Genomic DNA, 23,317 nt, shown 5'->3' with positions numbered 1-23,317 from the left:
GTGAAATGGAACAGGTGTGATTGTTTTTCTTCCTCTCCTCCACTTGTTATTGTCAGCCTGACTTTAGCGGACATAGCTCAGGTGGGGAAAAACGCACGCACGTATGCGCATGCCTGCTGATGCGGGCCCTGAAATCTTAAATCCCAGAAATCCTGGGAAAATTCCAGGAGGGGAAAGGCGGAGGGATCTAACATGCAGGCACTGCGGTTCCAGCCAGGCTGACGCCGCCGAGGCTGTGTGGCGCTTGTCTGGGGCTGCTGGAGGAGCGCAGGCTCCGGGCTCTTCAAACCTGCGTAAAACCAAGACGCAGATGACAGGACAATACCGGAAGATAGCGTATCCGTACCTTCACATTAAAAGCGGGAATTTAATGATTCAGTGCATGGCTCGTACGAGCATTGTTGAGCTGAGCTGTCAGGAATAGGCCACCTGCCAACTGCAATGTTCAATTAGGCTATGGCTAATAATACATTTCTGAATAAAATCTAATAAAAAGGGAACGATTTGTGTAGCCTAAGTAGCCTGGTTGATTAATCTGAATTTAAACTGAGTTAAAAATGGCCAATTTAACATTTTTTTTGTGCTATTGTTCCACTCACGTAGCCTAGCCTACTTTCCAACTTCAACAATGAACAAAAGTACACTTTTTTAATAACGCACAACACTCACACACATATAGGCTATAGGCCTACATTTAACATGTTGCCTTGTGTTTATTAATAACTAAACTACAAATGAACTGCTGTTTAGCTAAACTAGGCGTAATAATATCACTAGGCTATATGATTTAAGGGCATCTTTAAGATGTTTCATTTGGCCACGTGATCCTATAGTCTTTGGCCACATCGCATGATATAGGCAATAAAATGTGTTGGATTTTCATTCTGGTGATATAGCCCATTTGTATGGACAAAACTTTTTTTTCTTTTTTCTTTTAAATGAAAATTTCGATTTTATTTTCATTTCGGCTGACACTTCGCCATAGTCAGCAACGCTTTTATTTTGAAACGTGCAGCGGGATAGATTTTTTTACAAGACTGAATTGACACTTCGACGCCAGCACACACGCTCGCAGACACAATTCACACAAACTCACACACACGCGCGCGCGCACACACTACCAGACACACACCTTCGCTGCCTCGGGTGTGCTGTCTTGAACTTCGACAGAGAGGGAAGCCTCCACACGCACACGGCTGTCTGCGCTGCACTTGTTATCACAGCACAGGTGAGAATATAAACAACTTTTGTAGGCCTATAATTAGATGAATCGTTTGCTTCTTTGCGTCATGTTGTTGATTTGTTGCTCTGTTAAATATTTCAGATAGCCTAGTTTTTGTCAATGTCTAATAGTCCTAAATGTCTTGGAGCTGTCGGGAAACTTTTATTTTGGATTTAATAATAGGCTATATAGCCTATTAGCCTATTGACATTAATAGATCAATGTCAATGTCACTGCGAGTATGGATCGGTAATTAATAGCTATTAGCCTACTAGGCTATTTTGTTCAAAAGTTGGGAATAATTATGCTAAGAAAAAAATAGTAACAAGGTTTCTCATTGACACATTATTGTGACATGTTTTCAAACTATGATCATGGTAGGCCTATGCCAAGTTTCTGTTCATGTGCCTTCAGCTGTTCGTTTTTAAGATGTTGATTTATTTAATTAGGCCTATTATTTGTATCCGTAAAACGTGTCATTCATTGTTGTAGCCTAGTCCAGTAGTAAGAGGAAGCTGGCGTGTTTACTTTTTTGGGGAAGGGGTGTCCTGGTGATAAAGCATTAGGTAATTAGCCTATCTGAGCCTGCAGACTGAGTGACGCCAGGCTCCATAAAGCAGCAGCAGCAGCGGCGGCGGGCTGATGCCGCATTGAGCTCAAGCGCTTTTTTTCTGTCATTGTAAACTCCAGCTGTCTGTTTGTCTGTGGGGGCAACCAGACTCGGTTACATTTCTGTCAAAGAGAGGTCATACTATAAGCCTGGTAGCCTAGATGCTGATCACATACAACGCGTATCACCTAAGCGTTACAGTCCTAGACTAGAATAAACTGTAATGTGGTTCTGTTGTGCCATTTACAATGAGAGGATAAGCCGAAAGCGTGGAATTTTCTTTTCTGCCACATGGCTCGAACATGATACCTTCAGGACGCTACTGCTGAAACAAACTGGATCGCCATAATCAATTTAGTCTCAGAGATAGGCTGGGCTACTGTAAGAATATTTTACAATATTGTGGTTGATATAAGTAAACTAAATTAGGCCTACCCATAGGTTCTGTGGTGATGATTGTGAATTAATTAGGCTACTTTAATTCAATGTAAATCTTTCTTCTATTCCTACTACTTTTGAGTAGAATGAGACAAAAACAAGGAGCGTTCTCTCTCTCTCTCTCCCTCCCTCTCTCTCCCCCTCCTGTCCTGTGATGTGTTCTGGCCAGACAGTATGGCTCCTGGGCGTCAGTGGCATGATCATAGAAACAGGGGCCAGAAAGGACATTCCTCATTGTTGGTGGATCTAGAAATGAGTTTGGCTTTCTTTTTTCTCTCCTGCTCTTTCTCAAACAGTTTTCCTTTTTCACTTTTTTCTGGGGTAGCCTAGAAGTTTCATTTTCTCCACAGAGAATAATAACCCCGTTGTTGGGGGATATCTGCGTGGTTTCTGTATCAGTGTCCTGCTGTTACAGCCTCATTATTATGGAAATCCAACCCCTAATCCCCAGATAGTTCAATATGAGAAGTTGTTGGTTCTGTGCTGATAAGTCTTCTGATTTCCTCAGACCTTTTGCTAAATTCCCCCTTGAAATGATAAAAGCTTCTTCGGTGTATTACCTAACCTCAACCCTCTCTCTCTCCAACTAAATTAGCTTTTAATAATAATACTATCTCTCACTTTTTCTTTGGCAGATGATTTAAACTTGACCTGACGTGAGGAATATAACCTTCGCTGCAGGAGGGCTCCCAGTCCAGTGCTGCCGGTTCCCCTTCTGTGCCAAAAACAGGAGAGGAGAGATTTAGGATTTTTTTACACTGCACTGGCCGGAGCTCAACTACTCCACCGGCTTTTCTAGGTTGGAATACAACAAAATAAACAGCCTCTGTTCACACGGACTATAGCTGCCCTGGCTTCTCATTCATTTACCTCCTCACTCCTGTTCTCCCAGGGGGAAAGTGAATCTCTCTAACCCATTTGTCCATCTCCATTATGAACTCCTCTACCTCCATTACATCGCTGTTCTCCTTCACCAGCCCGGCAGTGAAGCGCCTGCTGGGCTGGAAGCAAGGGGACGAGGAGGAGAAGTGGGCGGAGAAGGCCGTGGACTCCCTGGTCAAGAAACTAAAGAAGAAGAAAGGAGTCATGGAGGAGCTGGAGAGAGCACTCAGCTGCCCCGGACAGCCCAGTGAGTGTCTCACACAGTGTCACACATTACAGTGGTTGTATAGTCCACCACCGGGTCCCAGTTTAAAGGTCTGAACCCATCCAGGGGGTAACAAGATCGAACTAAAAGGTTCTAAAATATGATTAACACGATAGAAAAGAAGACAAAACATGCTTCTGCTATACAAAAGAATTGGTCTTTGTTAATGTTTTGTGAACAACGTTAAACTTTTACTCTCCAGGCCTGGCAAATTGAGAATGAAAATCGCTCCCATCTGAACTAATTGACATATAATGCCATATTTATTTTAGGTGGTTATTACAGAAAACCCACTGGTCTAGTAAGTAGAGGGGATATACTGTATATATCATTAGACACTGTGTTTTTCTTGCACAAGACCAAGAAACCTGCACAACCACTGGCCTATGCTACTGTGATTATCATTTATGTTTAAAAAAAACATATTTAGACATTCTGGAATTTCTACCTTCATGTTGATTGAAGGTAGATATACAACTCAAGTAGAAAGATGTCAAAGCCACAGACACAGAAGTACAGAAACTTTGACTAATCCCCATTGTAACAAACATGTCTCGTCATGATTCAGGCTTCAAACAACATCATTCATTTCGCGCAAGAAGCCACAATCTGCTCATCTCGTCACACTGTATTGAGGTCTCCCACTTTCTTCCTTTTTTTCCTAAATCCTTCAGGCAAGTGTGTGACGATTCCTCGGTCGCTGGACGGGAGGCTGCAGGTGTCCCACAGGAAGGGTCTTCCCCATGTCATCTACTGCAGGGTGTGGCGCTGGCCGGACCTGCAGTCACACCACGAGCTCAAAGCCCTGGACTGCTGCGAGTTCGCTTTCGGCTCCAAGCAGAAAGACATCTGTATCAACCCTTACCACTACAGGCGCGTGGAGACTCCAGGTAACATTACTTAAAACATCCACCGAATGTGCTGTTAAAGGTGCACTATGTAACTTTGGGTGTGTCAGAGAAGTGAATTTTTTTTTAAGTGAATAAACAAACTTTCCACACAGGAAACTTGTATCCTCGGAACACTGTTTGAAGTTAGAAACTACCTGAGAAGAAACTGTTGTTGTTGTTGTTGTTGTTGTTGTTTACAGCAGCAGGGCCCACAGTTTTCTTGACAAACATATTCTAGTCTGCCGTTTAAACTCAAGGTTCCTCAAGACAATTTTGTTTTGATTTATGATGATAGGATTATTAAATACTAAGAATTACATGTAGAGTAGATTATGTTTTACGGGCGGCTGTGGCGAAGCGGGTAGGGACGTCGTCCACTGGAGTGCAGGGTCAGTGGTTCGGTCCCCCGCCTCCCCGCCACATGTCGAAGTGTCCTTGGGCAAGGCACTGAACACTGAATTGCACCCGATAGTTAGCTTCCACCCTGCATGGTAGCTGCTGCTTTGTGTGTGTGATTGGGTGAATGTGCACAAAACAATGTAAAGCGCTTTGAGTCTGTGAAAAACCAGGGAAAAGCGCTATATAAGTGGAGTCCATTTACCATTCATTTGTAAACTAACTGCAGGCTCTGCAAATGTAAACAAATTCCCCTCACTGAAACTGCATAGTGCACCTTTAAAGCATATGACCTCTGTTAAGTTTTTTTTTGAATGTCGTAGCAGTAAAGCCTTTCGGTGGCTTCAGGACATCTGATCTAATACAGTGTTCCCCAGACGAAAAAGATTTGCAGTAATATGATCTTTTGTAACAGCATCTGGCTCTTGCTTTTTGTCTCTCTCTCTTTGTGTCTCTGTCTGCTTCCCTCTCTCTACCTTTTGCCCTTTTCTCTCTCTGTGGTCAACCTCTCATCAGTGCTGCCTCCGGTTCTGGTCCCACGCCACAGCGAGTTCAACCCCCAGCACAGTTTACTGGCAAAGTTCAGGAACGCGTCCCTGCACAACGAGCCCATGATGCCCCAGAACGCCACCTACCCAGACTCCTTCCCTCCGCTGCCCGGCTCCTCCTTCATCTCCTCCTCCCCCACCTCCTCCCTCACCCAGTCCCCAGCCTCCCAGAGTTACCCAGAGTCGCCCAACAGCACAGCGGAGCCCGGCAGTCCCTATCACATCACGGGTAGGCATAAAAAAAGCAATGAATTTAATATTCTCAAAATAAAGGCCTTGAAAGTTTTGAAAAATCACAGACAAAGTAGTGAACTTCCTTTCCAAAAGTCTTGAATCGTTTGGATGCCCTTTTGCAGGATAAAATAAATACTTGGGAAGGGGTAGTTACAGTATGTCACAAATAAGCACTTTTTGATTTTGTTTACACACACTTCACAACGCCATTGTTATAGTTGCCTTTATCAATGGGAGTATATTAATGTGAGTTTGTAATATATGTTCTTTATTAAAATTACCTTAAAATCTGTCAGAATTCTCCACTATTTACTTCCTACTTTTGCCAGTATGGCCTTGACTTTGACATTCAATTTCAATTTAGGAAGCATTAAAAAGGTTCAATCCATGGGCTGAGGCACATTTCGATTCATTTATTATGTTGAATGACAACATATTTTGTTTAATCAGAGTCTCGGATGAAGTAAATTAATCACTTGTCCCTTTTACCCTTTTCCTGTGATTTGCCGATATGCTTCTACCAGCTGAGACGCCTCCACCTCCGTACAGCATGATGGAGACCAATCCTCAAGAGGACGTGAAGCCCAGCAACTCCACAGAAACCATCAAACTCACCTTTTCTGCTCCACACAGAGGTAACATAAGTGCAAAGAACTGGATTTAGATCATTGTATTTGAGTCAGTGTGTGATACAGTACTTCAAATGAAATATATCAGACTGAAGATTTGATCTCTAATGTCCACTGTTGTTTAGATATGCGGCCCGTATGTTACGAGGAACCAGAGTACTGGTGTTCCATAGCTTACTACGAGCTCAACAACCGAGTGGGGGAGACTTTCCACGCGTCGTCCCGCAGCCTCTTGGTAGATGGCTTCACAGACCCGTCCAACAACAAGAACCGCTTCTGCCTCGGCCTGCTGTCCAACGTCAACCGCAACTCCACCATCGAACACACACGCAGACACATAGGCAAAGGTAGGTTGGACCGCTCGTACAGCTAGTATTTATAAGAACACAGTGTTTAGTATGATTTTCTTCATTGATTTTATTTTGACTATTCTGGAGTGCCAATCATCCTGAGAGTTCTTGCAGCGGGCAAACTTGCCGCAGCCATATTGCTCGGTACTCAGATTATATTTGGACATACAAAGCAAGAACTGAGAAAGTTTTTTTTGCAAAACATGTACAAATTGTGATTGTTTAAAAAAAATACAGTATAGATGCCAGTGTGTGCATGTGTATTTGTAGAAAATTACTGTACATCACTCCAGGCTTTACACTCCTTCAGGCCAAATATTGTTTTTCTCATGATGACGTTATAAAGAAAGCCAGTCTTTGTTGGACAGATATCAGTGGATCACATCAAACTGTGCACTGTTAGCATGTGTGTGGTTTTGTAAGGCTCAGGGTCCACAATTCACATACACCACTGACACTTAGACATTCCTCTTACAAGCATACTGTAAATGCTTTTCTAGGCTTTCCTTGCGGCAGAATGTGTGAGAAGAACAAAGCGCTTTCAGTTTTCGTTAAAATGAAGTCACTGAATATCTTTGATTGACTTTTCCCTTGGATACAATGTTTTAGATGTTATGGTCTTTTTGACGTGCTGTAAAATTTGAAATGTTTGCACCACAGTTAAAAAAGGACAAGAGGTTGTAAATGTTTTCTTCTTCCCCAGTTCACTTCACTTTATCCTTTAAGACTATATTTGCTCTTTCCTCCTCCGTTCTGTCTCAGGGTTACACCTGTACTACGTTGGCGGTGAGGTTTACGCCGAGTGCTTGAGCGACAGCAGCATCTTCGTCCAGAGCCGCAACTGTAACTTCCAGCACGGCTTCCACGCCACCACCGTCTGCAAGATCCCCAGCGGCTGCAGCCTCAAGATCTTCAACAACCAGCTGTTCGCCCAGCTCCTAGCACAGTCCGTCAACCACGGCTTTGAGGTGGTCTATGAGCTCACCAAGATGTGCACCATCCGCATGAGCTTTGTCAAGGTACTGAGCATCCCTGGTGTGATCAAGCAATTAAGGATACATGGCAGAAAGGCAGCTGGTGATCATCATTTTGCCCACATCTGCACCTAGAGGTGGAGTGAGTCATCGATTCTGGAGAATGTTTGTTGTTAAAAATGACTTTTGTTTAAAATCAATGAATATCTCCTCAGGATTGGCTACCTGTCCCGTACTGTGTCTGGACTGGGAAAAAAACTGGTAAACACAGCCTAGGCTCTGTAAACAATGGGAATGTAAACAAAGTGGCCCAACGTGTCTAGCAGCATACCCGTTTACAGAGCATAGGCTGTGTATTGAAAATGTATTTTATTTTAAGTGCACACACAGTACAGACAGGTTGCAGAATGTGAGAAGATATTCACTGATTTTGACAAATTGATTTTGACAACAAGCATTCTCCAGAATTGCTGACACCTTTAAATAAGAAGGGTTGGATGTCCAGTCCAAAAGTTTATCACCGTTACTTGATTGTTATTTTGACAATGGCTTCAAACCCCATTGTGCACAAGGTATGGGTAAGGGATTACGCATCTTCACTTTGAACCCATTCATTTGGTTATATATCACGTGCCATCATGTGCGGATGAGATTCAAGGTTGTGTCCTCTCCTTTGCCTCAGGGCTGGGGTGCCGAATACCACCGTCAAGATGTGACCAGCACCCCCTGCTGGATTGAGGTGCATCTGCACGGGCCCCTGCAGTGGCTGGACAAGGTCCTCACACAGATGGGATCGCCACACAACCCCATTTCTTCAGTGTCATAACATGAACAATTGGTCTTTTACACAGGTAGTCGAAGATTCTGTATGTTCCCCAATGTCCACGTTTTCTGTCCCGACGGTCTCTCTCTCGTCAAAATAACAAAAAAAATATCTGTTACCCAAAAAGCTTCGACACATCATGCCGCATAACCGAAAAGACATGAATGACTGAATTATATTTATCATGTAGTTAAACAATCAAGTGTTCCTCAAATTTCAATTAGAATATGGTAATGTATTTATCCTCTCGCTCTGTTTTCATTGGGACATTAACTGCACTCCAAGACAAGACGAGATATAGTCGTAGGTACTCTTAAGACTTGTGTGTTATTATGTGCTGTAAATGTTATACCAGTATGTGTTGTGTTTCCATGGCTTCATGTACTGTTTGCTTTTTACTTGTTCCATTAAAGTTGTTTTTTCTTTAAGAAATGTGTTTATTTCGTGTTCAAGAACAAAGCATCACATTGCAACATGAAAACACATGGCGAGACAATAATCAATCTAAGCATCATAATTTTACTCATATTCACAGCAGGGGATATACACTTCAACTTAAAAACACAGTAAGAACATATCGTACATATGTTTTGACTTCTGCCTGTCAATAGAGCCAGCCGATGTAAGCAATACTCATCCTATTATAGTCAACAGAACAGGTAGAATTTACTGTACACATAAACAGGGATAAGAGATGAGTGATAATGTGTGTTAAAAAACAATCTTGAAAGCCAAATCTAGACTGAAGATATGCTACGCAGACACGCGTTACACAACTGATTGTCACATGTAAACGACGGTAAATGTTCAAGAGAAAACACAAGAGAAGATCGATGATTCATTAAGTGGTAAGAGTCTGAAAAGTATCACTTAAGCGATACCCCAAACACAAAGAAACTTAAGTCCACATTTTGTTTTTTGACAACCTGAGGCTTCAATATCTGAACAACTTTGACTATTATTATTATTACAAAATGTCTCATTATTATTTCCTCATGACGAGCGACAGCTAACAGGAAGAACGGGATAAAAATGGCCGCCGTCAGCAGCCCTGGAACTGCTGCGGCTGCTGTGATTGGCTGCGGCCCTGTGTGGCCAGGAGCTGCTGCTGCTGCTGTAGGAACCCGATCACCTCTGGACTCCGGAGCAGCGACTAATGGGACACACACACACACACACACGCACGTTCAAATGTCAGAGCACAGTACCAAGACAAAAAAATATATTTTTGTAGATCCAAGGCTTTCTTTCTGCCTTTGAAGGGAAGAGAGAAAGCCTTGGGACAAATATGTCTCTAAACATTCTAAATCTGATCACAACAAAGGAACAGAATGGCTGCAAGGAGGTTCCAATACAATGAGAAAACAGATGGGATGTTACAGTAAGATACAGATGGGAAAGTAAGTAACCAATGCAGATTCTTTCTTACAAGTAGGGGGCTTTTTCCACACATGGCTTGAATCCCATATCCTCTTAAATACTGAGTAGCACTGAATATAGTTATGAAAATGATGCTAATCGTATGGCAAGCTTGACATTCTGCCCTTTGTTTTGTTCTCTCGGGAGAATGGAACAAAAAATAGAATGGATTAACATCTAGGAAGTTTTCTCCTCTTTTATTTGAACCTTTTCCATAACCCATATATTTCAGGACCTGTCACTCCGCTGGAACTGCTCTTTACTAAAGTGCTGAATGATCTGCTTTGTATGGATTCAGATGATTCCACCTGTGGCAGCGTTGCTTCTATTATTGTAATCTCAGTGCTGCTTTCATTTCCCAAAAGAATACAATCAGAGGTCTGTTTTGTCTGCTGTGAAGTCCTGGATGTCACGTCATTTCCTGCTTAAACTGAGATGCACTGCACAGCTCGATACCAAACTTAAATAAATAGCTCAAATTTGGTCTTTCGTCTCTAGAACTTTATTTCCTAACCATGTTAGATCAAACTTGTTGTTATAAGCTTCTAAGAAATGTGTCTGATCTCCTTGAGCTTCCCCCCCCTCTCTCTCTGTCTCTCTCTCTCCCATATCTCCTTCATGATCCCTCCCTCTGTTGCTCATCAATCAGTTACTATGACGTACCAGTCTTTTTTGGTTGAGGACCTGCTCTATTAAAGAGGGTCTGGCCGGCCGGTCCCCCATGGCACCCAGACGCTGTTTGTTCACGGAGACGGGACGCTCCTCTGAGCTTTCCTGAATGAAAAAAACACTTAGTTGAGATGAAAAACAGGTCCCCAGGCATAGCGTGTTTTTTTTGTTTTTTTGCCACCTGTTGTTTTTGTTCCTAGAAGTGCCTTTTTGAAGATTCTGCCAGCTAACAGGATGAAATAATGTCCTGTAGGGTTCATGTTTGACCGGTTAGTGACAAAAATTTAAATTAAAAACAACAAAAAAGAATAGCACAACTTTTGAAGAAAAACCAAATAGAGAGCCAAATGATCACATGTTTCTATACCATTCTAAATCAACTAATTCAGTAGAATTATTATGTTTAACTTTTATTATTTTTTCTGGACAAAAAACAGCAACAAAAAAGGAAAAGTCCGATTATCCTAAATGTTGTCATAAAGTATATGCTCTAGACATCAACTGGCTGTCCTAAACTACTCATCATCATCTCTAACTTCAATAAATAGATCCTCAAAGTCCTTCTCTTTGATCTCCCGATCTTCCTCCTCATCATCTAGTTGATACCCTGCCTCCTTCTCAAAATTAATTAATTAATTGGGGGAGTTTTGTTTGGGTTGATGTGGTTCAGTTTCAGTAAAGTTTGTGGAAAAACAGGGTCAGGGAACTACATTTGTGTGTGCAGCCATAATACAAATGCCATTGTAAACCTAGTTAACACTGCACAGATCCCTCTCTACTTCAGATCTATCTACATGCAGATATATTTGGCATGTTATAAGAGCCTACCTAAAATGTTGTATTTATTTTGATATCTCCACCACCTCACGATGGGTGCACATGAATGCCTCTTGGTATGAGAGTGATCTATGTAGCTTTGAATCCTCTTACTTCAAGTTTCCCACTGGACATGGCCTGGTCGTTCTTCTTCTTCTTGTACTTGTCTTTGTACATCTTGTTGCGGTGCTTCTTGCACATCCACGGCTTCCTCTGCTTGGCCACCTGCGTGGTGGTCTCCGTGCAACCCTCGTAGGTGCACTGCTTGGGGGCGTTGTCTCCCTCCGACGTCTCCTCGTCGTTGAGTTCCTCCGGGCTGGCGGCGCTGTCCCTGGGATCCGAAGTGTCCAGCACGTCGCTCTCCTCGTCCGCGTCGTCCATGTCATACGAGGAGGAGGCGTTGTTCTCCGGCTCGTGCGGCGTTATCACATTCCTGCTGTCGACCACCCCGCTCTTACTCACATAGTACCTCTGGCCGTCTTTGGTGAGCAGGAGAGTCGAGTCTTTGTCTTTGCTGGCCGACGCTGAATTGTCATCTTCGCTCATGATTGCGGCGAACGACTCAAAACAAATACGGCGGAACAGCAAGAAGACAGACAGCTGGCGAGTGGCGAGCTATAGCTAACCGCTAACCCTATGCATTCGGCTCACGTTAGCTCATGCAGCTGTTTGTGGACTCACTGATTGCGTAGCCAATTCCCTATATCCGGAGGCATTTAACTACTGTATGAACGCGTTATGTCATAAATACACCATGATTGTAAGGAAATAAATCTTGTAATTTTGCAGCCGACCACCGTGGTATTTACGTTTGGTTTGGGTTTATCCTCCTGTCAATGACTTTCTTCTTCGCTTCATGTTTCAATGTGCTACAATGACCCCTAGTGGTCGAACGGAGAAACGCATGTTCCTGGCCGGCAATTCATTTTTGTCCTCTTTTGAGAACATAACTGTGTGATCTCTTAGTCAAGCTAAATTGATGCGATGTATTTTAAACCTATTGTACTGTTCAGATGATATCCTGGGCTTTCTAGTGAGGTAGGTGTGGGTATCAGAGCACGTGCACTTTCTTGTCAAAATGGTAGGCTGTGCAGATTTAAAAAAAAATTGGCAACAAAGGTTAATAATTTTTTGCTTTTTTTTGCATTTTATGTTGTTGTTGCTAATAATCAAATAGTGTCTTCAATATGAGTCTTAACCACACATTTGAAAATACTGTTGGCTTGGCATTGATTATTATAAACTCAGTATACACAATAGCTGTTTATTTGTTATTTGGGCAGTGCATGGTCACAGGGTTGAGCATGCCACCAGCAGCCACCACTGGAAAGATGACGCCGAAATGACTTATTTATTTCCAACAAGTTCAATATTTAGAAAGGTGAAAGGCAGAGATTATTTAACAACGTGTCACAGAAAATGATACAGACAGTTTCTCCCTCTGCTACGGTGTTCCTGCAGCCAGGTAGAAATAGAAAATAAACTGTCAAGGTTTGAGAACATGGCTGGCAAAATCTCAGGGAAAGCACAGACCAAGAGTCCAGTATTTGCTCACTAACATGCAGAATACCATGGAGCACACAGTAACTATTCAACTCCCTTTTTTTAATATTCCTTTCCCCACTAGTAAACTTGCAAGCCGTCTGGAGCAGAATATAGGACATTGGGGCACAAAAGGTCGCAAACAACTTCTGAATACTATTTTTTTTAATTCAAAAATTGTGAATCCAACATTTCCATGTATAAATAGGCTGCGCAAAGTTCCCTCTACTTATATTATCTTTAAACTGACCACCTCCTCTTGTCAGCTACAGGAAAATAAAGGCCACCCCAGCAGATAACAGATTTAAAAAATATAACAAAACTAAACCCATTTAAATAAGATTACATTTCAACAAAAGACAGCGAAAGTTTGTTTTTCAAACATTTTAATTATTACTAGTAATATCATTGATAGACCATTGTTGAACAAAGGTACAGGTATTGGTATTGCAACATATTGTAATAGTGTGGTGCAGCTTTGAGAGCACTTTAGTAGACCACATGTGCTGCACATTTACTGCATACTAAATAAATACAGAAAGTTACAGACAGGTGTGACGGTTGTAGGGAGATCATCTTGTACAGGACTGAAATTGCTCTGCACTTTTTTCTCACTCCTCTCTTTTCATCTCACATACGTATGTTACTGGAAATCCCTTTACCGGTGGCTTTTGCAAAAGGAAGTGACATCATTCCCAGTGTCTGACAAGAAGCAAAGACGGTGGTCTCTTCTTCTTCTCCAGATTTGGCTTTGTAAATTCCTCCAGGCTGTGCAACATGGTCAAAATGATCTTCATCAACTCAAACTGTATTTGTGTCACATCGGCCTGACGATCTCCTCTAGAGTTTTTCTTTCTTATTTTACCTATGCTGACTGATACATGTATTACTGATTGTTTCTTTTTTTCAGTTCTCATAGACTTACTACTAGTAAATAAATAGAAATATACTGTATTGTGGACTATCAAAATAAATAAAATAATGTTATTTACATAACATATAAACAATACTTATCACCAAACTGTTGTTTGTTATAAGAATAGGCTACTGTATGTCTGTCATGCTTCCATCAGAATAAATGAAGCCATGAATGAGGTTGTACAGAGTTGAAATAAGTCCTCTTCCACCCTTTTATCTGTACGGTACGGCTTTTCCAAAAGTGCTGCTGGCTCTCCGGCATCCATACTGTCTTTCTCTCTCACCTGTTTGACTGCACACTGACTGCAGTACGTTGTGCAAATAGGCAGTGCACATAACCTGTTACTTGTATACATTTACCACTTAAAACATTTCTCCAAACCTGTATAAGTAGTACATGTGGGCTGCAACAGTTATACCTTTCCTACTGCTGCAATATGTGCATGGAAAAATGCCTTCAGTGTTGGAAAAAAAATGTAAACAAGGCTTTGTATGTGCATGAGCATCTGAAATGATCGATATTAATGGGATATAAATACAGAATGAGGGTGGAGATGTGCGCATTAGGGAAAAAATGGTTCAAATGTTGAGTTTGCTACACAAGCACCCGAATGCTGTTGGGTTTTGTGTATCACAATGGAATGAACAAAGCAGTTAACAAATATTCAAGGAGGAATCAAATGCACTGTTATTGTCTCAATAGCAGTCTGTGTAACATGTAAACTGTAATACTGAAAATCCAACATTACAGGAAGGCAACGCCAAGACTGTGTGGAGCACAGAATTATAGCACTAGGTGCTGTCTATGATCTTACATTTATCTTTTTCAGTGAAAACATGTGTTTAACACATTTCTGCAAGAAAAACAAATCCTCTACATTCTGTAGCTCTCATTTCCCCACGTTACACAGTTCATCAAGTCTAAGGTAACCTACATGATTATCGTCTGAGCTCTACTTCTACACACTTTCTATTGCACCTTTTAGGACAAGACGACAAAAATGTTCCCTTTTTGAAAAAGGGGAATATATATATAAAAAACGCAGTGAGTAAAGAATGAGTAAATAAGGTTCAATAAAACATGAACATTGGTCCATATTCTCATATTGCCTTGTGGAGCTGCTCCACCAAAAGGAAGTTTCCATGTTGAGCCCCGATCATCACTGAAGGGTGAACAATACTGTCGCCCCTTGTCGCTCCTTGAGCTCTGTAACATGTGCTCAGATGAGAGAACGTTAAAAAATAAAGAAATAAAGGTCTTTCTCCTCGTCTCTACCTCATGTTCCTTGTTGTCTCTCTCTAGCCTCTTTGTTTCCCCTCATTCCACCCTTTGACAGATCTCTCCTCCAGGTTTGGAAAGATGGATTCAGGGGAGCTAAAAGTTCTCTCTGATTATTATTTTTTCCCCCACCTGAGCTCAGCGTCCTTTGATGAGAGACTGTGGGGGAAGCTGACGATGACTCCTCTTCCTCCTCCTCCGTATAGAGGGAGGAGCTGGATGAGGATTGTCCCTCCTCGCCCCCCGTCCATCCCCTCTGCCTCCTCTCTCTAGAAGGGCGAGTCTGGGGAGCAGCAGGTGTTACTCTCTGAGCTGATTGTGATGTCATCAGAGTGAGATGGGAGGCTGGGGCTCAGGGAAGGGTTGGAGCAAGCGTCAGGGGTCAGAGAGGAAGGGGCCACGGGCAGGCCAGGGAGGCCACTGGGAGGCTCCGCACGGAGTGTTTCTGTTGTTGCTGTTGTTGTTCTTGTTGTTTTTGTTACCGTTGTCTTCATCTGCAAAAGCAGCCAATTCACATCCGGGTGGCATCTTCGTCTGAGAATCTGCCCCTCCTTATCAAGAGGGGTGGCCTGAATGAGGGAAGAGAAGAAGAGACATTATGATTAGATTGTCCAATGCAGGGAGCTAATAGTTATGTGGAAAAAACAATATGGAGGACCAGGAGAGCCTTTCATATGTTATATTAATTGATATTAAATTGAATTTCAGAAGAGGGATTAACAAAAGCAAAAAACAACAACATTTAACTAAAGGATCTATACATTTTTGCAATTTTTTATTAATAATTCGTCAATACCTGAATTATTATAAGCATGTTTATGACTAACCCAATTAAATAGTTTCCATTTCAATACCCTCCGTCAAGGGTTAGCACCCACAGCATTACTTGGCCTTGTATGTACATTGCCTCATTGCTAATGTTCGAAAACTTTACATAGATATTGTAGCCTAATTTTAAACTATCTTGACAAAAAGTCAATGTTTTGGACCTTATGTCTACTGTATGTACAGTACCTACTTAAAGGTGAAGTAAGCGGTTTATTTATGTTAATATAAGTGTTAAATCGCTCTTTATTCATACAGTGATCACTTACATAATGTGCGCGTTTCATAAAGCCGATCTCTCAGTCAGCTGCTCTGCATGTAAACGGCAAATAAACTTATTGGAGGATCCCGAAATTTTTATCCAATCACAAGAGAGAACGCTACAAACCGACACCCGTCTCACTCATGGGCTCACTGCCGGTGCACGCCAGAGCGACAGATGGGTGAATGCTTATGCAAGAGCAGGTAAAAATCCTTCCCAATGTCTGTTTTGATGGTTTGTATCATGTTTTATCACATGGATCTAAGATGATGCTAGATAACTCGCTGCTTGAAGACCGCAGTGCATTAATGTGGTGACATAGGGACGAGCGAGGGGACTGCTAACTGCAGTAACTGACAGGAAGTTAGCTAAAAGAACCATTCCGCTTACAGCACCTTTAAGTCCTCCTATCAATATCCAATTGCTGTAAATATCAACCAGAGAGTTTCTAATTATAACCCTTTATAAACACCTGGGTCCTCCATAAGTCATGCTGGATAAAGTCAAACAACAGGAGTTGGGCAATGGGAGCTGAACAGCAAATTGTTGTGGTGAGGCAGCCATGTGGGTAATATTACAATCAATCAATAAAATCATTGAAAGTGACTGCAACAACAAAACATGCGACAGGGTTATTGCTTTGGAAGGCAGCATTCACAAAGAAACGGTGTGAACAGAAAGTGACTCCTGCTCAATGAAAAAACCGTAGCACATGTATTTTTAAGTGTAACTTGCAATTCCTAATTTTCACACACACACACACACACACACACACACACACACACGCACACACACAACTCATAACAGTAGACACTGATACAGGGACGCAACACGCACACACGCGCACACACACACACACACAACTCATAACAGTAGACTCTGATACAGGGACGCAACATATAGGATGAAACCATAGCAAAAGACAGGCTACAACGATGCACGCAAGCAGGGGGATCAAAGCACAAAGACCACAGAGCAGGGGGCAACACAAAGGTGTCAGAGCAGAACAGCAGCAGCCAGCCAGCCAGCCAGCAGGGAGAAGGGGGGACATTGATTTCAGAGACATTATTTTGTGTTTGTTTTTTTGTCCATGCACCCATGTGTCTCTATGGAAACCTGGCGTACCTTATCCAGTACATGGCTGGGTGCTGGTAGAAATCCAACGAGCCAGATCTCTGCATAGAAAAGCTGTCGTCCAACTGAACATAAAGAGAAACCAGCACAATCAGTCTAAACACCAGTTCGCTTTGAAAAAATAAAAATAAAGGAAAGTCAACCTCTGTGTCAGATACAATCCCTAAACAATCCATCACACCAGTTGCTTTATGGAGTATATTGTAGTTGGGACTTACAGATATAACTGACACTCCTGCAGTGGTGTCGTTGACCTTCGGGCCGGTGTTGAAGTGCTTCTTTATCTTCCCTGCTACAGACAACTGATGATCATTCTCACATAGACCCTTATCCTGTGATAGTAAACGGAAGAAAAAAAAACTAAGTCAGTGCTTCTTTGGGGGAAAAAATAATGAAATTCAATATGATGCGAGGCGCCCCATGAGGTCCATCAACGCTGTACTTACAGTGACCCAAGGGTGCTCTAGCACCTGGAGGGCGCTGTGTCTCTGATCCACCTCCACCTCCAGCATGGATCGAATCAGCTCCTGCAAAAGCAAAAAGAACATTGAGTGAGTTTTCATTCCCTCTGTATAAAGTGACTTATACTTTATTATACTATACGATTCCTGCTCAAACATATAATCACCTTGGCTGTCTTTGACACGTTGTCCCAATAGGGTAGAGGAAATTCTAGCTGCCCCATTAGTATCTGATCAAAAAGCAATTCTTGATCGTCACTGCTCCTGCAAATAAAAACATTTATTAGAAAAAACATTCCCACATGAATGTTGTTCCTATGAATAATGCCTAAGATGCATTATTATTAATACATAATATTAAATATGATTAATTATTATTAACCTTTAGAGAGACTCATATACAATGCTCCACGTACTGTACATTATTGTGTGAACAAGGCCACTTCAATTCTGGAGAATGCTTGTTGTCAAAATTACTTTTGTAAAAATCGGTGAAAATCTCCTCACGATCCATTACCTGAACGTATACTGTGTGTTCGCTGAAAAACATCTAGTGTTAATGCACAGCCTAGGCTCTATAAACGGGCATGTTGCTAGCTAATGTGGGACCCTTTGTTTACATACAGTATTTGTTGTTTACATACCAGTTTACAGAGCCTAGGCTGTGTATAATTAACACTGGATTTTTTTTTCAGCTCACACACAGTACAGACAAATAGCGGATCATGAGGAGATATTCACTGGTTTTGACAAAAAGTGATATTGACTGACAATAAGCGTTCTCCACAATCACTGACTCCACCTTTAAAAAGAAAAGCAGCAAAAGTGAGGACCTTGCTACTTGTTGGAGTAGCACTTAGCTGTTAGCTCACCCTCTAAAAGGTGGGAAACCACACAGCAGGATGTAGGTGATGACTCCGGCCGCCCAGATGTCCACCTTAAGGCCATATCTGCACAGAGACAAAGAAATATGACTTCAAGGTGCAAATAAGAAAAAAGGAAAGTTAGTTTAAACATGCAGAGCAGTATCGTTTATTTTTCTTAGCAAGAGTACGACATATGTTGCACTCTCATTGAAGCCTGTGTCCCTTTAACTTTAGCTCTGCTACTGATGCTCTTACCCTGTTTCTGCGATGATTTCGGGTGCTACATATGTCGGGGTCCCGCAGACAGTGTAGAGGGGTCCATCCACCACAGTCGCCAAACCAAAGTCTCCCAATTTCAAGCTTTTGCTGCCGTCTGCATGTTCATAAACCTAGGCACATACAAGAAATGCTGTTAAAACTAGGATCTCAAATGGCTGCAATGAGAAAAGTATTATCCAGTTGGTTTGTTATGTGAAACATAGCAAAACAACCATCTGCAGCTGTGTTTGTGTGATAATGCTTAACTAAAACTCTGCTTGATACAATGTGTGCGTGAGTGTGTATGTGATTATAGCATCTTTCAAAATGAAATAATAGCAGAAAAATATAACTATGGGGAGATGATTGACACAATCTCAGTCGTTCATTCTCAGTTTTTTATTATTGTAGCATATACTCTAATGGCAAACAAACTATGACATCACCTTGCTTTAATATATATTATATATTAATGATGATCTAAAAGGATGATCTTATTCGGACTTGAATTTGTCAGAAAACGACTCCAAATAAAATGCTAGTGCTTCTCTGTGTCGGTTGGATTGGATGTGTAAATAGACTGTGATTCGTTAATAAAACAGTTTGATAGTATGTTCTTGTTCCTTGTTGTGGTCCCCCCAAAGGGCCAAAAAAAATCAATAATGCAGGTTTTGACGTCGAACCAGAGGTCTGAACATTAAATATTTACAAAGGTGATACTTAAACCAAGGCTCTTTTTGTTTTTGTGTAATTATTAATAATCTCCATACAAGCACTTTTTTAAAAAAAAGAAAAAAAGAGCACGCCTTTGTGAAGCTCATTGACGTAGAGCCAGCACCCAGAGAAGGGTAGAAGCATTTTTCTCTTTTGGCAGCGCACTCAAGCTCAACACTTCAACTCACATTTAATTGAAGCGGAGACAGAGAAAAATGAAACACAGGAAAATAAGCTGTGACCCCATCTTAAGTCGGTGTGGTATAGCAGGGGTGAATGTGGAAGCAAAGGCCACTGAACTAGCAACCAAGTGGAACATTACTGAAATGTCTGAGTGTGGATATAGCCATGACTTGTAATCAGCGCCCCAGCGATATAGTCTGGAGAAGTGTGAGGCATGCAAGCATGGATGAGTCATCATCTCAGTGAGTGAGTGATATTACTTCCACGTTCATTCAGAAAAGGAGGGAGGAAAAGAGAAAGAGAGATAGAGAGAGAGGGGCCATACTGCGGCAAGTTACAACACTGTTTAATTCATACAGTGCAGCCAGTCACATACTGTACTACTCTGTGTGAACTCACCAGCAGGTTTTCCGGTTTGATGTCCCTGTGCACAATGTTGAGGCTGTGGAGGTATTTGATGGCATTGGCCAGGTTGTAAAGCATGCCGCTGGCATCTCTCTCCGTGTATCTGTTGGCAGAGGTGATGGCGTCGAACAGATCTCCCCCCTGTGTAGACACAATGGTAGATAGAAGGGTTGTCTTGTCAGTTACATAGGAATAAAGGTAGGAGGAGTTTGTTTGGCGTTTTTAAACACACAGAAAAAAGTTTTCACAGTTATTTTCTGCTGAGAAGAAGGTTTATTTTTTCTGTTTGCTCAGCAGCTGGAGGGGGTAAACTGTATCCTCCTATTGCTCCTCACCTTATGGTTGAAACATCTCCTCCTCCCCCTGCCTTTAATATTTCTCTTTCATTTAAATCTTTTCCATCCCAATTCACCTCTATTCTCTTAGGCTTTTTCTTCTCTGTTTTGTCTCAGTTTCTCCCATTTTATTTTCATTTCTGCATGAATCTCAACCTCCTCTTGTAGTCTCTTTCTCTCCCCATCCTCCCTGTGTCTCTCTCCCTGAGTGGACTAACTGGAACAGAGGCTTAAAATAGGGGCTGGATCTCTTCCTCGCACACACTGCCTAGACACACTGTCAGCGTCCCACCTGCTAGGCGACAGGTATTTAACCGTGAGGGGCTGTCATATGTCACAGCTCAGCCGCTAACCACACCTCCACTCTGACATTACACTCATATGTGATTGCTGAACACTTCACTCCAAAAGCATTGGCCATTTAAAATGCTCCTAAACATCCCCTGTTCATTTTTTGGAGGCTTTTCCACACAAGTTTGGATTCTAGCTGCAGGGACATCTCACACCATTCTGCTACAAGAGAATTAGAGAGGTCAGCCAGTGATGTTGGGTGCTAGGGCCTGGCATCACTAAGGTGTTGAACATTTTTGCAGAACTGATTTTGGCAACAGCCTCTTTAATTTAAAAAAAATAAAAACTAAGATTTTTACTAAAATACTATGTACAGGCCTTAAAATGCAAAAACAAAATGTATCATAAATCATACAATTAACAACATATGAACAAACATTTATGCATCATCAGAATAGTGCTAAGAATGATTATGGACAGTTCAGATGACGTAAGTGCTTTAGAAGGTGAGTTTTTGGTTCACAGTATTGAAGAAAAAAATTAATAATGGGATAATGGCCGTTAAAGATGGTTGTATAGTAGAAACATCGAGACCCAATCAGACACGGTTTGGTAAAAATAGACACACGAATGAAAGAGTTTGAAAGAATACATGTCATGGTAGCAAAATAGACAAAAAAAAATCCCAAAATGTACTAGTTTAAAAAAAAAGGTTTTTGCTTGTAGTGCCTCAACTCAATAGAAACTAAAGTAACTTAACCAAAAAAAGTACCAGGCAAAAGAAGAAAACAAATTAAGTAGATAGCATTTGTTTGGCTATTCTGTCATTGGTACCATCTCTCTCTGGGTCTGTTTCGCCCTCCCCTTCCCTTCCAATGTATCCATCTGTGTGTGTCTCTCTCCCTCTCAGTCTCTGTCATTCCTGCAGTGACTCTCTGCGCCTCATTCATCCACACAGTCCTCCTCCACTCGATCCGCCTACTTTGGACACGCTCACACATATCTTGGGCGGATTGCCTCTCATCTATATTCTGTAGTACTCTACGTCGCAACGAGAACAGATGGATCACATTGCTGCCTCCTGAATTATGCACCAACACTTCTTGACTCAGAGAGAGAGAGAGAGAGAGAGAGAGAGAAAGGGAGAGAGAGAGAGAGAGAGAGAGAGAGAGAGAGAAAGGGAGAGAGAGAGAGAATAAAGAATGTGGACACACGAGCGCTGGAGGCCACAGACCATATTCTCTCGTTCCCACACTACTACACTGTGTCGCACTGGTTGCTTGAAAATTCATCATTTGCTCCACCGGTTGAATTGTTGCCACTCTCTGTCTCTGTTTTTTTCAGCCTCCCTGCGCTTCTCCCTGTCAATCTCAAATTGGAGATAACGATCACCAACACACAGTCAGTGTATAGAGAACACATCTATCAGCATTAGGCCTATCTTTTAGTCCGGCCCCAATATACCCGCCTGTCCCCGTTACCAGAGCAGATGACGCGCGCACACGCGCGCGCGCACACGCGCGCGCGCACACACACACGCGCACACACACACGCGCACACACACACACACACACACACACACACACACACACACACACACACACACACACATACACACACACACACACACACACACACACACACACACACACACACACACACACACACACACACACACACACACAAGAATATACATGGCATTATTACAATATGCAAACAAAATATGGCCACATACCTTAACCAGCTCCATGACCAGATATAGTTCGTTGTAAGTGTCCATCTCCTCTATGAGCAGGACAATGTTTGGATGTTTGACCCTACGGAGGATGGCCACTTCATTCTGGATCATATGCTCCTGAAATGAATTGATTTTTTTTCTTCTTTAAAGCCAACGGAAACACATTTATTGAAAGACTAGAAAGAGTAACTTAATGATAGGCAATGCTTATCACTGCCGACCCACATTTGTCTGTGTGGTCGCTCTGTTTTTTCCCCTTTAACCACAACCAACAGTGATGTCATGGTGCAATGACACATCACCCTGGAGAGCCTACAAACTTTTAAGAGACACATCACCGATTACAGTGAAATCCACGTTTCTCCAAATTTAGAAACTTTTTGATTTCATGATTAAATAAAGGATTAAAGCGGCAACGAGTAACATTTAAATATCTTTTAAACAGCCTAATTTTTCCTCTGATAATCATAAATTACCTTTAACAGCAAACGAGACCATCAGTGCAAAGAAAGACGTTTTTATATAGTTTTTATTACTGCATTTGATCTGGTCGTACACCCAGTCCGATTTTCGGTTCACGCGTGCATGCTCTATGGTCACATATCCGTATTGGTCGCAGATTTCAGTGTGGCGCAGGAACGTGAATTGAAAAGCCTATCACTCCAGGTGAGGGAAGGGGAGCGGGAGACCAGATCCCAATTCACCAGATGTGGGACAAAGACTACGTTTGTGCGGGACAATGCGGGACAAAGTGCCGTTTTTTTAGCAAAATAAACTCGTGTCACCACCGGTAATGCCAGAGACACGGCTTTCTAAATTAAAAAAACACTATCTTTAGATCAGCGTGCAGCAGTTAAGTTAGCTACTGTTAAACAAATAGAGCATTAAGGCTGCGGCTTCACATTAAAAGCATTTCACTGGCTTCACATTAGCATTTCACT

General features: G+C 42.0%; 3 protein-coding genes across 5 annotated transcripts in view; 1 reads left to right on the top strand and 2 right to left on the bottom strand.

Moving 5' to 3' along the window:
• Positions 1-1,121: 1,121 nt before the first annotated feature.
• On the top strand, positions 1,122-8,606 carry smad9 (SMAD family member 9). The gene is made up of 8 exons (XM_080041156.1): positions 1,122-1,228; positions 2,906-3,399; positions 4,092-4,307; positions 5,220-5,480; positions 6,010-6,120; positions 6,240-6,461; positions 7,227-7,483; positions 8,121-8,606. Exons 2-8 carry the CDS (start codon positions 3,204-3,206, stop codon positions 8,262-8,264), a joined length of 1,407 nt encoding a protein of 468 aa, XP_079897282.1. The 5' UTR covers positions 1,122-1,228; positions 2,906-3,203; the 3' UTR covers positions 8,265-8,606.
• A 148-nt stretch (positions 8,607-8,754) lies between these two features.
• On the bottom strand, positions 8,755-12,000 carry rfxap (regulatory factor X-associated protein). Its single transcript, XM_080041158.1, has 3 exons — positions 11,280-12,000; positions 10,344-10,454; positions 8,755-9,414 (listed from the first exon to the last, which is right to left on the bottom strand). The coding sequence occupies exons 1-3, from the start codon at positions 11,709-11,711 to the stop codon at positions 9,304-9,306; spliced, it is 654 nt and encodes a 217-aa protein (XP_079897284.1). The 5' UTR covers positions 11,712-12,000; the 3' UTR covers positions 8,755-9,303.
• Positions 12,001-14,666: 2,666 nt separating this feature from the next.
• The window catches only part of LOC307260815 (serine/threonine-protein kinase DCLK1-like), a gene marked incomplete at its 5' end in the record, with an annotated part of 52,446 nt that continues 43,795 nt past the window's right edge, over positions 14,667-23,317 (bottom strand). For 2 of the 3 annotated variants that reach the window (XM_080041155.1, XM_080041153.1), the window contains 9 exons: positions 15,366-15,473; positions 17,117-17,190; positions 17,344-17,457; positions 17,572-17,652; positions 17,754-17,850; positions 18,459-18,536; positions 18,708-18,841; positions 20,007-20,153; positions 22,374-22,493. In XM_080041155.1, coding sequence (XP_079897281.1) covers positions 15,416-15,473; positions 17,117-17,190; positions 17,344-17,457; positions 17,572-17,652; positions 17,754-17,850; positions 18,459-18,536; positions 18,708-18,841; positions 20,007-20,153; positions 22,374-22,493 — 903 coding nt within the window. In that variant the 3' untranslated portion in view covers positions 15,366-15,415. Of the gene's footprint in view, positions 15,474-17,116; positions 17,191-17,343; positions 17,458-17,571; positions 17,653-17,753; positions 17,851-18,458; positions 18,537-18,707; positions 18,842-20,006; positions 20,154-22,373; positions 22,494-23,317 lie in introns of all 3 variants that reach the window. The other variant, XM_080041154.1, reaches the window with a different exon arrangement.

Source organism: Ammodytes marinus (assembly GCF_949987685.1).
Source record: "Ammodytes marinus genome assembly, chromosome: 14".
Classification (NCBI taxonomy): domain Eukaryota; kingdom Metazoa; phylum Chordata; class Actinopteri; order Uranoscopiformes; family Ammodytidae; genus Ammodytes; species Ammodytes marinus.
Note: the sequence above shows the minus strand (reverse complement) of the source record. Positions and strands in the feature narration are given on the sequence as shown.

What these genes read in the sequence shown, in the direction of transcription:
- smad9 (XM_080041156.1), top strand. Translation starts at nt 3,204, where the DNA reads ATGAACTCCTCTACCTCCATTACATCGCTGTTCTCCTTCACCAGCCCG. An exon ending in CAGCTGCCCCGGACAGCCCA is followed by an intron (nt 3,400 to 4,091) that starts GTGAGTGTCTCA and finishes TAAATCCTTCAG; the next exon opens with GCAAGTGTGTGACGATTCCT. An exon ending in TCCGCATGAGCTTTGTCAAG is followed by an intron (nt 7,484 to 8,120) that starts GTACTGAGCATC and finishes CCTTTGCCTCAG; the next exon opens with GGCTGGGGTGCCGAATACCA.
- rfxap (XM_080041158.1), bottom strand. Translation starts at nt 11,711, where the DNA reads ATGAGCGAAGATGACAATTCAGCGTCGGCCAGCAAAGACAAAGACTCG. An exon ending in TGTCCAGTGGGAAACTTGAA is followed by an intron (nt 10,455 to 11,279) that starts GTAAGAGGATTC and finishes TTTTTCATTCAG; the next exon opens with GAAAGCTCAGAGGAGCGTCC. An exon ending in TCCTCAACCAAAAAAGACTG is followed by an intron (nt 9,415 to 10,343) that starts GTACGTCATAGT and finishes GTGTCCCATTAG; the next exon opens with TCGCTGCTCCGGAGTCCAGA.